Here is a 14,942-nt window from a genome sequence, read left to right on the forward strand (position 1 = left end):
CAGTTCTTATGTTTTGAGAATGGATTAGAAAATCACCAGAAAAAAGGGAGTTTTGTTGAAAAATTGTAGCATAAAAAAATATAGAAAGGTTATTGCAGCATCTTTCGTGGAAGGGTGCTTTTTTGTTGGTTGTTACATCGCCTGTCGATTTTGAGCAAACTACAGGATATGTCAACGGTGGAACCATATAGGGTTTTTATCCAGTGGAGTTAAGAGAATGCACCCCTCTTTCTTTTCAAAAGTAGTCTAGGTTTTTATATTCATCATCTCCTTTCTGGTCGTCTGTAATACAACTTTTCCAGCAGAAAGATTTGTGCTTTCCTTAGATGTAACAAGAGTTGTGAAACTTTTCTTGGCCAAAACCATTTGAGAAATTCAAACCACCCTGTATGTGGACTACCAGTAGGCCAGAGGCCTTGATACCTCCACCGACACTGGGTTGATTACCCCCCCCCCCCCCCCCCAATCCCCCTTCTCCCTTCCCTGTGGTCATTAGACGTGCATCACATGTCTTGGACCTACAACTTACCTCTGTGTCAAAACTAACATCCTTACTGAGGTCCTGCTACCTGGGCAGGCTTCCTCTGAGCCTTTATTATCCTTTAATGAAGCCCTGACTGATACATTGATGGGCACATGGGCAAAGCCTTGTTCCTGCCACCCCTGTTGAACAGGCAGGTTGCCAGTCACCACAGGCCAGCCCTAGGGAGCCCTGAATTCCTAACTCCGCATACCCTCCTAAGAGTCCGGTGGTTCAAGCTTCTACCAGTAAGGTGAACGCCAGCTGTTTCTCTATGACCCCCTCTGGACTGAGTCGAAAAGGTTTGAGGCCTTTGGGAAACAAATGTAATCAGCCAGTATTTCCTTGAGGTTGGTCAAGGGCAGGTTGTTTGCTTGATCGCTATATGCAAGCTTTTTGGGACATGGTCTGTGACATCTTGCCAGCTATCCCTGAAGACCTTCTGGCCTGCCTGATGCAAACCATTCAGGGTGGCCAGAATGAGGTTAAATTTGTAATTCTGTCTGGCTTGGACATCACTGATTGCTTAGGTCAAGCAATTGATACAAGTGTGGTGCTCTTTCGCCATGCATGGATGAGATCATCTTGTTTTTCTGAGGCTGTCTAAGCATCCATTTTTGATATGCCATTAGACAGATCTCACATGATTGGCACAAAAGTGGATTCTGCCCTGAACGCCTTCCTTGGGCCTTTGGCTCCTACAAGGCAATTCCCTGAGCAAACCAGTCTCCTTACCCATCCTCTCAGTGCCTCGGCCCTGTGGCTGCAATCTCCATTATAGCTTGCCCTATACTGCTCACGTTCACCCTCTAGAAGGCCAAATCTAACACTTTCAGGGGTGGCAACAGATTACATCAGACAGATGAGTTCTCCAAATTGTCCAACAGGGCTTTGCCCTTCCATTCCCTTTCCTTTGCATCACAGTGGCTTTTCGAGCACAACCAGGCTGTTTTACTGCAGGTACTGCAGACTCTCTTGTCCAATGGGGTCCTAAACAGCGTGTCGGTTGCAGAAATGGGGACTAGATGTTTGTACTTCTGCAAGTAGGAGGGAAGAGACCTTTGTCCTGTTTTAGATCTTCACCCTCTGATTGCCTTTCTGTGGAAGGACAAATTCAACATGCTCACATTGGCCCAGGTTCTGCTAACCTCAATCAGGGTGACTGTATGGGAGCCCTGGACGTACAGAATGCATGTTTTGATATACTCATGTTACCTGCAGTTAAAGATAGGCCAGGATCGTTTCCAATTTGCCATGCTTACCTTTGACCTTTCCAGTGCCCCTCATGTCTGTTGTGGTTGTGGCATATCTTTGGAGGTCGAGAATGGCGGGTTTCCCTTATCTTGGCAACTATCTGTTAAAGGCAAGCCTGCCACAGTCAGTCATTGACCACCTCCAGACAATCAAAGGAGCATAAAATGATATAATACGTTTTGCTCAATTAGCAGCACTACAACAAGTTCCTGAGGAAATTGATTGGATATTTAATCGCTAACATTTGTGGATAGAACATCACCTGGAACTTGTCGTAATGCTGCTAATTGAGCGTGACTGATTAGATAATTTTATGCTCCTTTTCATTTTGTTGGTCTTCGATTTTCTGTGACCACTGAGCAGTGGGGTTACGTGAATTTGAGCATAGATAAGACACATATTACTACTATGATACACTAGTGTGAGATCCTATGGCCCACACTGCTATTGCATTTTATTTGTACACCTCTAGACAATGGTGAACAGTGTGATATTGTTTGGAGCTCACTATCAAGATGCTGAAGTCACACCTGATTCCTTCTAAGTTGTTTATTTTCAGTATAGCTATTCGCGATACGGTGCATTTTCGGCCTACCCTTCATCACGACAAGTCCAGGGCATTTGGGCTGTTACTTCAATGGTTCGGCCTCAGACCTGGGTCTCAGTGACAATGGCTCTAAACGTCTTGCCCTATAGACCACCTGCATCTTGTTCGTTAATGTAACCAGGGTTACATGTGTTTATCACTAGAATGGAGCCCCTGTTATAAATCATTCTCAACTGTAATAAACACACGCTAAATATCCATGTGTGAAAATTCTAATCCATAAGATTACGATTATAACATTTTTGATTCCTTGAATATTTTTCATTTATATGAACACTTCTGAGCATGGGCTACTTTTAGCACATTGATGCATTTGATCGCTACATAATCACACAAAAAATACCTTAGTGTAGTGTGCATAATTCTTTGATAGAAGTAAAAAGCATCCTGTCACCAGTGCTTGTGATGTGCGATATTTAGAAGAAAAATAAATGATTAGCGAAGGAAAATAAAAACATAATATTTTACAGATGATTTTACTCACAGTAGATACATTCGTTACTACTATGTGTATTTACGGGCAGGGTGGTTTTTTCCGGGGTGTTTTTTTTTTAGTTTTTTTTTTTTACACTTGTTAGATTGTTTTGCTTCAACCAACATCGAGTACATAAAAAAGGAAAGAAATGATGTGCACACAGAAGTGGCACACTGTGAAGCATCAAGTTGTTACTGATGCTTACTTGTGGTCTATCATGTTTGTTCTTTTCCTAGGTACCATTCAGGAGCGGCTTCCATTTAGCAGCTGTAACTACAATGAGGGTATACAGGTTTCTGCCCCACCCTGGCTGAGATAAGAGGGTCATTTTTATCTTTATTTCCAATTTACACTCATTTTTTCATGTGCACTTCACTTTTTTATCATGTTGGTCCTGAAGAAGCGCTAACGACCTACGGGCGACGGAGGCGCGAAACATGTTGGCCTTGAATATTGGCAACCAGGCAAAGTGGCCTTGAATATTGACAACCAGGCAAAGTAGGCCTTTTGGGTCAATACTTTTTAGCAGTTTTTTGGACTGCAAAGAGTATACTAATAAATCTTATCGCTGCATGTTTACCCTTGAATAAATGTCATCATTCTACCACACTTGCACACACTTTTATTACCCTCTTTATGACCCACTCCCCATACACCCTCATGCACCATCCGGCAATCCTCTAAAAGATCTCCAATAAAATGACCCTCCGGGGGACCCGTAGGGAATTGCAGCGCCGACCCTACGAGGAGAAAACGCCCGATGATGAAGCATGACACCCCTTGGGGTGTGTGAGGGCAGCAGAGGATGTAGAATGACTTTCCCTCTCACATATGGGTCTTCTATACCTAGAATTTCTTATCCTTTTTTTTCTCTTCTCCACTTTTTCTTCTTTTTTCGTTTCACTGCACGGGTGACTTTTTGCATCCTGATGCATGGGTGACTTTTTGCACCCTGGCATAGGAACTTTTGTCCTCCTGTTGATTAAGATGTAGGGAATCTCCCAACAAAGATGAACACTCTGGTCAGTTCTGTTCACCACTGTCGCAAATTTAGCAAGCTGGCGCTCCCAAAAAGGCGTTCTCTAAGAGATCCATTCAGGCTAGACTGGATGAAGGTGCTCCTGTATTCTTTTCTGCTGCTATCACTCCTGCTTTGACATCTGAGGATCATGAATTACATGGCCCACGTCCTCCTGGTAGCTCCAAATTGAGTCAGGAGAGTGTGATACTGGCATATTCTGATCATGTGTATTTAGCCCCTTGATCGGGCAACCACACTGGGAGGACCTTCTGTCACAGTAGCTGGGCTGGGTTCTCTACCCAGGCCTCCACAATCTGCACTTCCATGTGTGGAGACTGAGTGTTGGCAGTTGACTGCATTTGATCTACAACAGGAGGTCGTGGGTGTCCTTCTTCCTTCATGGCATCCCTCTTCAAAATCCATTCATGCAGTGCTAATTTGAGCCGTTGTGGAACTGGAAACACGGACCCTTTGCAGACTAAACTTTCCGATGTTTTATTTTTGTTTTGCCCTTGGCCCAGCAAAGACTTGGCAGTGAGCATCATTAAAGGGTGTCTGTCTGGCCTTTTCGGCCTTATTCTGTTCTTCGGACTAGCTGCCTTTGTTTAAATCACGTGTTCTGATAAGAGTTTTAAAAGATTTGTCACATGTTAACTCTAAAAACCTGTGTGACGCCATGTGGTATCTCAATTTAGTCCTGACTTTCCTTATATGCTGTCCCTTTGAGCTGATGCACAGCTGCTTGTTGCACGCATGACTCTCGAAAGTGTTCTTCTTGTGGTTGCTTCAGCCCGCCCTACGAGTGAGCTTCATCCTGTCTTATTCCACTGCACTGCACCACCTTTTTTCCAGACATACTGTTGCATAATACTGTCCTGTACTGTGGTAGCATTTTGTACATCACTCTACAAGATCACAAACACTTTGCAAGTCTCACTTCGCGATTTTACTCCGTACTTATGATACCTCCACAAGTTGGGTCTGGCGTACATCTCAGTAAGAGTTCATTTTGCAGCAATAGTTACATATTTGCGTAAGTGGGGATTTCAAACCAATGTTACTATCCCAATACTACGGATATTATGTGACCAATGTTTGAGGAACTGCACTCCACTTAATTTCCTTTTAGTGACTGTTTTTTTTTGTAACACTGAACATCTAATTGCAACTGAGTTATAAGCGTTGTCAGTGGAAGAACTATCTTTCCCGGTGCATAGAGACAGAATCGTCTTACAAGCGCATCAACGTTTCTTGCCAAAGTTTTTCACCTTTTCATATAAACCAACTACTGTATTTTTTCCTAACGCCACAAACACTTGCTGAGCTATCTTTCCACTCACTAGTTCTACAAAATCCTCTTATTTATTGGGTAAAGAACATTTAAAACAAACAAATAAATGTTGCGTTGTCTTTCCCCATTTTGGTAATGGCAATTCCAAGGCTGAAATTGTTGGATGGATGGTAAGATGTATACACGTGTTATGCTAAGGCAAAATGCATACTCCCTAGCATCCCAAAAGGTCACTCTACTCATAATGACGTTTGATATTTGTGAAGCAGCCACCTTTCCCTCAATTCACGTATTTTCTGGGTTCTATTTTCTTGATATATAAGCGTAAAGTGAAGAGCAACTAGGGCAGACAGATCTAAAGGCACTTTTTAATACCATGCAATTCTATGCACAACCTGTGATCTGCAACAACACATGCTAAAAGAGAAAATATGTATGTGTAACATAGGGGTTGGTCCACCCCCCCACTTCCCCCGTGAACCAATACTATTAGGAGTTACTCATTAATTTAGTGTTTTCCTGGTGGGGATCGGGGTGAAAATACAAACACTCTCTAAGGGAAGTCTGTCCTACTGTATTGTGGATTTCACGGATGTGATCAAGTCACTCACTGCACACTTTAAACCAGAAGCATTCTTCAACCAAAAAATATCTTGCAACATTACACACCGGAAAGTAGATGGCAGGAGAGTGGACAGCACTGGGAATCTACAACTGAGTGTTATAGGTAACTGATTACTTTCATTTCTTGTCGGATGTATGTCACTCTCTCTTCATTTTGGCAACAGGGAATTCCCTTTTTGTACAACTCATTTGGTTCAAGTTCTTCATTTCAGGTAATTGGGTAGAACTGGCAATAGAAGAAGGCATTATAAAATATGAGTTTCCAATCAAAGGGTTGTATTGCACTAAGCATCCCCGTTATTGTATATAGCGGGCATCTCCATTGCAAAGTCTGACCATTCTAAAAGTTCCGGCTGACCACCTCACTATTTAAATAATCTCCATTTAGATTTGTTATCGGTAAATAGATTTTATGTGGATGTGCAAATCTAAGATGGCACTAGCCTGGATTTAAGTTTCACATCTCTAGTGTAGAATCTTTACAAAGGGGTCACTGGGAAGGCACAGGATTTCTCAGATTTCTGCTATTCCATTTGTTTGATGTCTGCTTGGGTTTTGAGACCTATTCTGTACTCACGCACAGTGTGGCGCCTTCAAGGGTATTTGGGCATATTTATACCCATTCAGCATATTCTGTTTTAGCCATCGAGGGTCAGAAAGGTTTATAGGAGAGTGTGAGGTGATGGTATTACCAAAAGGGAATGTCTTTTTAATACAGATCTGCATGTTTTTCTGCATCCCTAAACTTGAGAATGTATGCAGATATTAAGATACAATGCTACTTTCCTGGTTATGTAAATAGTAGTCTGCCACATTAATGAATTGGTTCAGTCTGTGTAACTGAGATTTCTTTGTTTTTCAGCTTTGGAAATCCTACAGTAGATGAACGGAGTATCCTTGCCCCACTGTATCAGTGCTGCATGTAAGTAGGATGTTCAGAAGAACACAATAAAAGTTAGCAGGTCCCACACTGGTGGGAATATAGGCAACACATCATCTTGAATAAAGACTCACACTCCCTGCGCAAAGAAAATGGCATGCTTTCCTATTAAAATAAATGTTTTTTGCTCAAATAAAATATACATTTTAAGTTAGTTATAATGCTAGAATAGGATAGTAAATCTCCCTCCCTCCATCCATGCGTACATAAGCAGATGAAACTTAAGCTGTATGACTGCTGTACCTGCATCAACAAGCACAGAGTCAGCAAAGCCCGCCCCTTGACAGTGATGCACCCCAGGTAAGGAAACCTGAGGTTTGCCGAAGACCATTGCCCTCTGGATAACTGGAGATTCCTGATGGTGCCTGGAGGTTAATGTCTATGGTAAAGATAGTACCCACTATAGAATCTGGCAACCTTCTCTTATTTTTTCATTGAATTCCGTTGAGGTTTATTTTGTAGATTAATGGCACTTGTAATATGTGCATAGGAAAGCGCCTCCTTTGTAGTAGTGATCTTCAAGGCAACAGAATTGCTTCTCCCCACAGAAGAGAGTAAGGCCAACCCCTTCACTGAAATTTTGCAACCTGGGCCCCCAACATGAGCCTTGGTTGCCCTGACTGACTCAGTGCTGGCTGCTTTATCAAACCCATTTCAAGAGCATCTGTGAGGTCTCATGACCGCTCCAGTTGAGCCAAATGGTTTGGAGTACAGGCCTTCACGAGTAAGATAAACCATGGTATGGGCAAAAACGTATTTTCTTCTGAACATATATGCCCTCTGAATGCATGTGATCCTTAGGCTGTTACACACATGCCTTTTTGGACATGATATGCAAGGTATTGCTGGCTTTGCCAGAGGGAATTAATAATGCATTTGCTCAGACAGTACATGATTACCTTATCACTGTGAAGAAGATTCTAGACTGGCCTATTCTTTAATGAAAAGGCTGATGCGGCCTTAGAGAAATGTAAACAGGAGTTGTTTTTCCTTGCTCATCAGGCCCACCAGCAATACTGGACATTCAGAGAACCCTAGAGGGATGTTTCATTTGCCAGCTACAATCTTTTCAGCAACCTTGCAGACTTTTTGGAGATGGCATGTGTAAAGGGTGTTTCAAACAACGAGGCTAACGGCAGCAACACTCCTTGTCTTCTTTGCCAGACACATCTGTTTAACCTTTCTCTTTTGGTTACCAACCATTCTCATGTTGAGACAAGATGGTAGAAGAATCCAATATTGCCTACCTTACTGGCATTCCATTACATTGGACCAATTGGTCCTTCCTAATTAGACAACTTTGTTATGCCCTTCCCTTTCTTAAGGTGTGGTGAAGCACACCGCTATTCTATCAAAGGTAGATATAATTGTGGTAGCTGAAGGAGCAATCTAACCGTTACCAGAGGCAGAGAGAGCACTGGGGTTTTAGCCCTGGTAGTTTCTGGTGCCCAAGAAGGGTGGGTGGATTAAAAATGAGTCTATACATCTGACTCTTGAAAACCTTCCTCAGAAAAGAGAGGTTCAAAATGACACGTGCTCAGACTCTTCAGGTCATGGGTGCTATGAACTGGATAGTATCCCTGATGCATCAGGACTCATACATTCATATGCAAGCCCTGCTGTCCCACAGGATGTATTGCTTTATGGTAGGGTCAAACAGCGTTCAACGTACTGCACTGGTCAGATTGGCCACTCTCTTCCTTACGTAGGTCTTGCATGTGGTTGTGCCTTATCTTTGCTGGATGAGGATACACTAATTCCTATACTTCAACAATGTCATTACTGTCTAACCTGGGGTTTTCCATCAGCCATCCCAAATCTCAGCTGTCACCAGTGCCAAGGATTCTCTTTATTGAGGTTGTCCTGGACATAGTTGCCCTGAAGTCCTTCCTGCTCCAGCAGCGAGTTCAGCGCAATCAGTCAATGAACCCCATATTTCAAGCGAGAGTTTCTGTGCCAGCCTTTATAGTTCTGAAGGAGCTTGGTCTCTAGAAATCATGCACTCTGCTGGTGACTCCTGCCTGTTAGCATATGTGGGTCCTTCAATGTAATCTGCTGCTGCAGTGTGCTTAGCCCTGAGATGCACTATTCGGTCAGTCAGGTTTGCTGGGAGGAGCATTGTGCCAGCCCAGTCCTGCAGACTTTCTGATCTGAGTACATCCACAGACCTGCCTCCAAATAGGTTCTGCTGTAGTATCTATTCAAAACGTGAAAATTCTGCAGGAAGAATGACTGGCTTACCTTAGACGTTCTTTCTGGTAGATCCTCTATGTAACCGTAGATCCCTCATGGACCCTCTCATCCTCCCCGTTGTGGTTGGCCTCTATCCATTAATAAGGTCCCAAGTCTAGGAAAAAGTAACTTAATGCTGATCCTCTCCAATCAGAACACCCCAGTTCAAGGGATGAGTGGTTTATGCAGAAATGTCAGAACATCAGCACAGAGAAGAGGATAATCAATTTAATAACTCATGGGTATCGTATAAAGATGTTGACAAAGACTTTCAAAGAAAGCGGAATACCATAAAGCTCACAAAGACATTGCCTCACAAGAAATGTAAGAGCTGTATTTGTAACATTAGAGGAACTACTCAAAGAGTAGCAAAGGGATGTATTTAACAGGCTTCCTGATCTCAAAAGAGGACCTGATATTGTTAATTGATGGAGGATGAACATTGGCACCAAGATTGTTCACAGAATTCTTGGCAGTAGTGGCAACACATATTAGATGCTACAAGAATGATGTGTACTCATCCAGGCAGCTGCTCAGAAAGGGAAACTTGCGCACATAGTACCAAGAGCATAGCCAAGGGTATTTATGCCTTACACTGGAAATCATGATCAATATGAAGAAATAATCAATGCATCCATCTCGGAGGACGACTTTTCTGGGTGCAGAGTTAAATACTCCCAATACAATTCCTTTCCCCACTGAGCGGAGTTTTCGGATACTACAGGAACAAGTTTCTCCTTTACTGCAATTCACACTCTGACAGTAAGAACCGTGATGACGTTGTTGGGAATGATTGCATTAGGTGCCCCCTACAGGTCAGGGGGCTCTGGTTACAGAAGGAGGCCATTAAACCCAAAAGGCTGTTTCTATCCTGTAGGGCTTTTCAGTCAGGTACACGGAGGAAGACGGTTGAAAATAAAAAAAAACAGGTAACACATGAACAGTGTTCTACACAAACAACCGACCTCCGTAGGTCTCCCCTTCACCCCCAAACTGAGCCGCTGCTTGCTTTTTCTTTACGTGGCATGGCCATTGTAACTCTGCTCCATTTTTGCCTCTCTGTCATAGCATCTGACTGCCACATTGATTTGTGATGCGGTGCACATCAGGCGCAGTGAAATTATATTTGACAGTTAGAACTCGGCGCAAAGTCCACATACTGTGAAGGAGCTTTGTAGGCCTAATTGTGATGCCATAGGGAGGTCCTTTTGGCTCCACTTGTTGTCAAAGCCCACAAAGGGAAAGAATAGCCTACACAGTTTCCCAACCTCTAGATGGAAATAATGTGAGATGTGAATCTAGAGGGATGTCAAGCTGAAAATCTATGTTTACAAATAATTAACCCATTTCATACAGTGTGCCTTTAGTTTCTACATTGTTAAGACGTACTGGGCGGATGATCAGCTGTTTGTTTGATTTACTGGTGCACAGAAAAGGAAAGACAATCCAGAAACTGATCTTGTCCACACGTATTGTCCTCTGCATTAAAGTGTTATGTCCTGCCCAAAAAGAATAATCCTCCAGAGTGCCTTCAGGTTCGGCTTTAGTTCAGGACATTCCAGCTTTGGCCATCAGCCAGGCTCCTGCGTTGATGTCTGTCCATACTTTCTCCAAACACTACTACATTGATGCACAAATCCACAGGAAAGGTCATTTTGCCTGCTTAATCCTGTAGGATTTCCTGGCATAAAGTTCACTCCCTAGATGCACCTCTTTGGAAGTGGCTTGGTATTCGTGATTGGAAGTATCCGTGAGAGCAATAAGTTACCTTCAGTAATGTGCTTTTCTAGTGGATGCTCTAACTGCAGATTCCTCACCACCCACCCATCTCCCAATCAGGACTTTCAAATATTAATAAGGTCCCAAGTTAGGTGTCGTACACTGCTGGTGAAAGATCAGTTCTGTTAGCTCTGTTTTCTGTGGTGCAAAAAGTGTAATGATTGAATTGGCGCCACACAGGGATGGCATCCTTTATATGGTTCCTTGTTATATACGGATGTGGGACGAGTGGTAAAAGAGGTAATTGGAGCCACTTGTTGTCACGCAAGAGGCATTGCAAGAGTTTCTGGATCCAGTCACAAGCCTGGGGAGATGCCCAAAATAGTTTGAGTATCCATCAGAAACAGTGTTTCAAAAACGAAATAACGTATTAGAGGTATCTCCAATAGCTGCAGAGCTACAGTCGTGCTCCTGTGACAAGAAAATCTCAAGCTGCTCCCGTTTACTGCACATGAGTGGAGGGCTAGTTAGTGCCTAAAGTAAGTAAGGAAAATTTAGTAAATTTGAATTTCTATTTCCATTGTGTTATGTTGACTCTTGTTCCTTGGGAATGCATTGACTTGTTTGTGCACCTTGAGCAAATGTTTATGGGGGATCCATTGGCTTCTATGCGTTGAGGTTTTCGGATTATCATTGACTGCATGCAGATCACTGTGTTCACGGGCTCCACTAGACCATACTTCAACGGTGGAGAGGGCAATAGATTTTAACCTCTTTTGAGATGTGTACCTACACTCCTTCACAATACATTTACCCTGGCATTTTTACAGCTTGTTTCCGATGATTCTTCCTGACATTAACTTTTACAAGTCTCCTTCTTTTTTTATTTGCAGCATCCGGGTCTCTACATGGAATCGTTTAAACCACTTGAAGGCCAATTCCTTGTGGTCTGCCATGAAGAAAGCCATGGGCCATGACCCCATCTCCCCTGTGCTTTTGGACTCTCACCTGGAAGCAATGGACCGGCGGCTGCTTGGCATCCTGGCTACAGTAAAGCAGTGCACCGACCAATTGGGGTCCGAAGTGGTGCTAGTAGAGGACAGAATGCCCCTCTCCCATCTGTGAGAACTTTCTGGAGGACATGGTTCCTCGCCAAGTACTGGACTAAAAATCCCAGTAGATGAACTGAGCCAGAACAATGACAAACTGAATGCGATTCACAAAGCAAAAACATTTTGGGAAGGTTAACAAGATTTTATGGAAATCTAGACTTCTACACATGAACTCTGGACCCTAAGGGCTAAGCAGCGCATCTAGCCATGGATGCCAGTCGTTATGGATATTTCGAAGTTATCTTCAGGGGCCTCTTCCTCATGGCTGGCGATAAGTGATTTTTTTCTTCTGCGCAAGTGATGTCACATCTTTGCCTCCAAAACAAAAATTAAGTCACTTGTTCTATTTCTAATCTGGGTCATGGATAAATGAGGCAGATAGGGTATGTAGGGTATTTTTTTGTTTTTTTTTTTAAAACCTGTTCGGTCCAAAGTTTTATATTTCTGAATGGATGTACGTTTAATACAAGGAAATTAGAATTTTAGGTATCCACTTATTGGACACTCGCTGCAGCCCTAAACATTTGCCAGCATCCCATAGGATGCCTAGATTTGCTCTTGCAGTGTAAACTGTTTCACCGCTGCTTGATGTTTCTGAAAATGGTGTCTTCAGACAATGGATTCAATGCAGCCAAATTGCCTTTTTGGCTCATTGAGTTGAAAGCAGATCCTCTACACTTTCTTGATTATGATAAAGGGTGGGAATCTTTTGCAAAAGACTAAGGGTAAACTGGGTTACAAGAAGATCAGATGACTATTATACAGAAAACTAAACCATTGCTCAGAAAAGGAACTATTACTGGACAAGACTGTCTATCCTTGTGGTCAATGCAGCAGGCAGAGATGGGCGTGTCGCTCCAGAATGTTGTAACTCCAAAAAGGACTTCTATATCCAGAACCTGACCATGCTTACTGTGGCATTTATGTAGAGGGGTGGATTCTTTTTTTATTAATCAGTTTTGTCCTAATCTAAGATGACGGTTTTTTTGGGGACTGTCAAAGACTTTCACAAGGGAAGTTGGTCTTTAGGAGTCATTAGGGCATTTATGTGGATGGACCGATGTTGCTGCTTGAAATGGCTTTGATATCATCCTTTCTGACGATGGTATGTTTGGTGAGGACTCGAAAATTGTCTGCAAACACTGAACGTTCTGGCCAGTGACAAGAACCTCCCTCAGTCTCCCTGGAGCGGACTCTCACCATTTAACTAGATTCTCTCATTTATTTGGAGATTTTTATTTTTCTAGTCAGGAGCTATTTATTTAGGAAGGGTTTTTTAAATTATTTTTATTTTAGTCGAATATGGGGTTTCTTCTGTTGGAAGCTATGCTACTGCTGTGTCCTGAGATACAACTGTGAGACACACCAAGACAGTTTTGCGCATTCTTAGGGATTACTCTATGTATTACAGGATCAGTGAAATATTGCTTCAAATGTTAAAAAATTCTTTGTGCCCGACATGTTTGAGAATTGCATTTCTGTTCCGTTTGTTTTTCATGTCTTGAGTATCACCACAGATGGGTTTCTGGTGTTGGCATATGCATACATATACAGATGCACAGTGTGATAGTTATATATTACCTTTAAGCGGGCGGAGGTATGGGCCTTGACTGAAGAGAGAGAAAGAGGCATAATGTCCCCTTCTTCTGTATATGTGTTTATGCCATGCTATATACTATCTCGTATGTGCAGTAGTTATAAAGCTGGTTATTTAAACAGGCTGGGCACACACTCTTGATTGTACAGGCCCACAATGTTCAGCAGTGAAGTTCTAGAGCAGAGGCCTTCAAATTTGGGTGTGGGCTGAATTGATCTCAGGGCGTCCGTCAAGCACTGTCCAAGAGAAGCATAATTTTTAACAGTGCTGTTTTTTTTTTCCCCCGGTGAAAAAACATCTTTTGTCAGTGGCAGGTTTCACAATGGGGGCTCTATATCTCAAATCTCTGCCCAACCTCTCCACCCCCCCCCCCCACCCCCCTTCTCTGAAGCCACAGTACATCCACCTAAGGGAGACTAGGCTTCTGATAGCATGATTGCATAATGTATATGGTTGCATTTTTAAAAGGGAATAATTGAACATTGCTGCATTGTGTGATTTGTTACATTAATCTAGAGCTGTCTATTGCCTAGTAAAATTGTGAAAAAATGTCATTCTGGGAGGGCACCGAGGGGGCGGGGGGGGGCATGGCCGACCAGCAACAAGATGACTGCACCTGTTGGCTGGTGGGGGGTTCACGCGGGCACGGCGGGTCTACTGCTGGTGCTGAAAACAGGGGGCCCGGCGCGGATGGCAGGCAGGTGAGGACGCTGGTGCCTCGGGGATGCAAATTGCCGCCTCCAGAATGAAACTCACCCGCTGCAGCCCTCAAACGTTGTCAAAACGTCCTGCCACAGCACTGGTGGACGGGGACGACTGTTGGTAATACTGACGGGGGAGGAGGGACCAGCATTGTTACCGGGAGCACTAAACACCAAGTGACAGAGGCAGTGCTCTCTTTTGCAGCTGTAAAGGAAGAATGCTACAGGCTGCGGACACGGCGGCTGGATGGCAACCAGTGCTACTGTGGTAGAAAAGCCTCATCGGTGTGCAAGACTGACTGGGAGTGACATAGGGGCCACATGCTATGGCCCAGGAGGTGGCGGCCAGTGAGGGGAGTAGGAGGGGGCTGAGCCATCGGCCATGGCGGCACTGCTTGGCTGGGCGTGCCACAATACAGCACAAACAGCAGCGCCTGCTGGAGGCAGCGCTGCATGGGGCCCCCATAATAAGCGGATGCTTGGGACAGAGCTGAACGAAATAGTGATTTGGAGGACCAATGAGGGGTAGGCTGGCCAGTGTCAGATTCCAGCATGGTTTGCCTAACCGAAACGCATATACCCACACAGACTGAGACAAAGGAGGGAAGGTGCGCTCAAAGCAGAGCTCTGTAGAGCCACGCAGAGCCGCGGACACTAGAACCTTCTCCCTCCCATATTTGCTCACTTCCTGGATAGAATGGTGATGCCTCGTTCTGTAAAGGACATGCCAGTGACTCAGCGACCAGAACCAGGAGGGAGGCCCCTTCCAACCACGGAGGAACCAATGCGACCAGCCTACTGAGGGCACCCGGCACGTCCCAGATGCCGCAAACCAGATATTACCCACCG

The 14,942-nt window shown here is 43.8% G+C and overlaps 1 protein-coding gene across 3 annotated transcripts in view; it reads left to right on the forward strand.

Annotated features, from left to right (window-relative positions):
• FAM20B (FAM20B glycosaminoglycan xylosylkinase) overlaps positions 1-13,253 on the forward strand; it is a 180,831-nt gene extending 167,578 nt beyond the window's left edge. For all 3 annotated transcript variants that reach the window (XM_085601634.1, XM_085601635.1, XM_085601633.1), the window contains 2 exons: positions 6,655-6,714; positions 11,577-13,253. In XM_085601634.1, the coding sequence (XP_085457760.1) occupies positions 6,655-6,714; positions 11,577-11,808 (292 nt within the window). In that variant the 3' untranslated portion in view covers positions 11,809-13,253. The remainder of the gene's footprint in view (positions 1-6,654; positions 6,715-11,576) is intronic.
• The last annotated feature ends 1,689 nt before the right edge of the window (positions 13,254-14,942 follow it).

Source organism: Triturus cristatus, chromosome 4_2 (assembly GCF_964204655.1).
Source record: "Triturus cristatus chromosome 4_2, aTriCri1.1, whole genome shotgun sequence".
Lineage (NCBI taxonomy): Eukaryota > Metazoa > Chordata > Amphibia > Caudata > Salamandridae > Triturus > Triturus cristatus.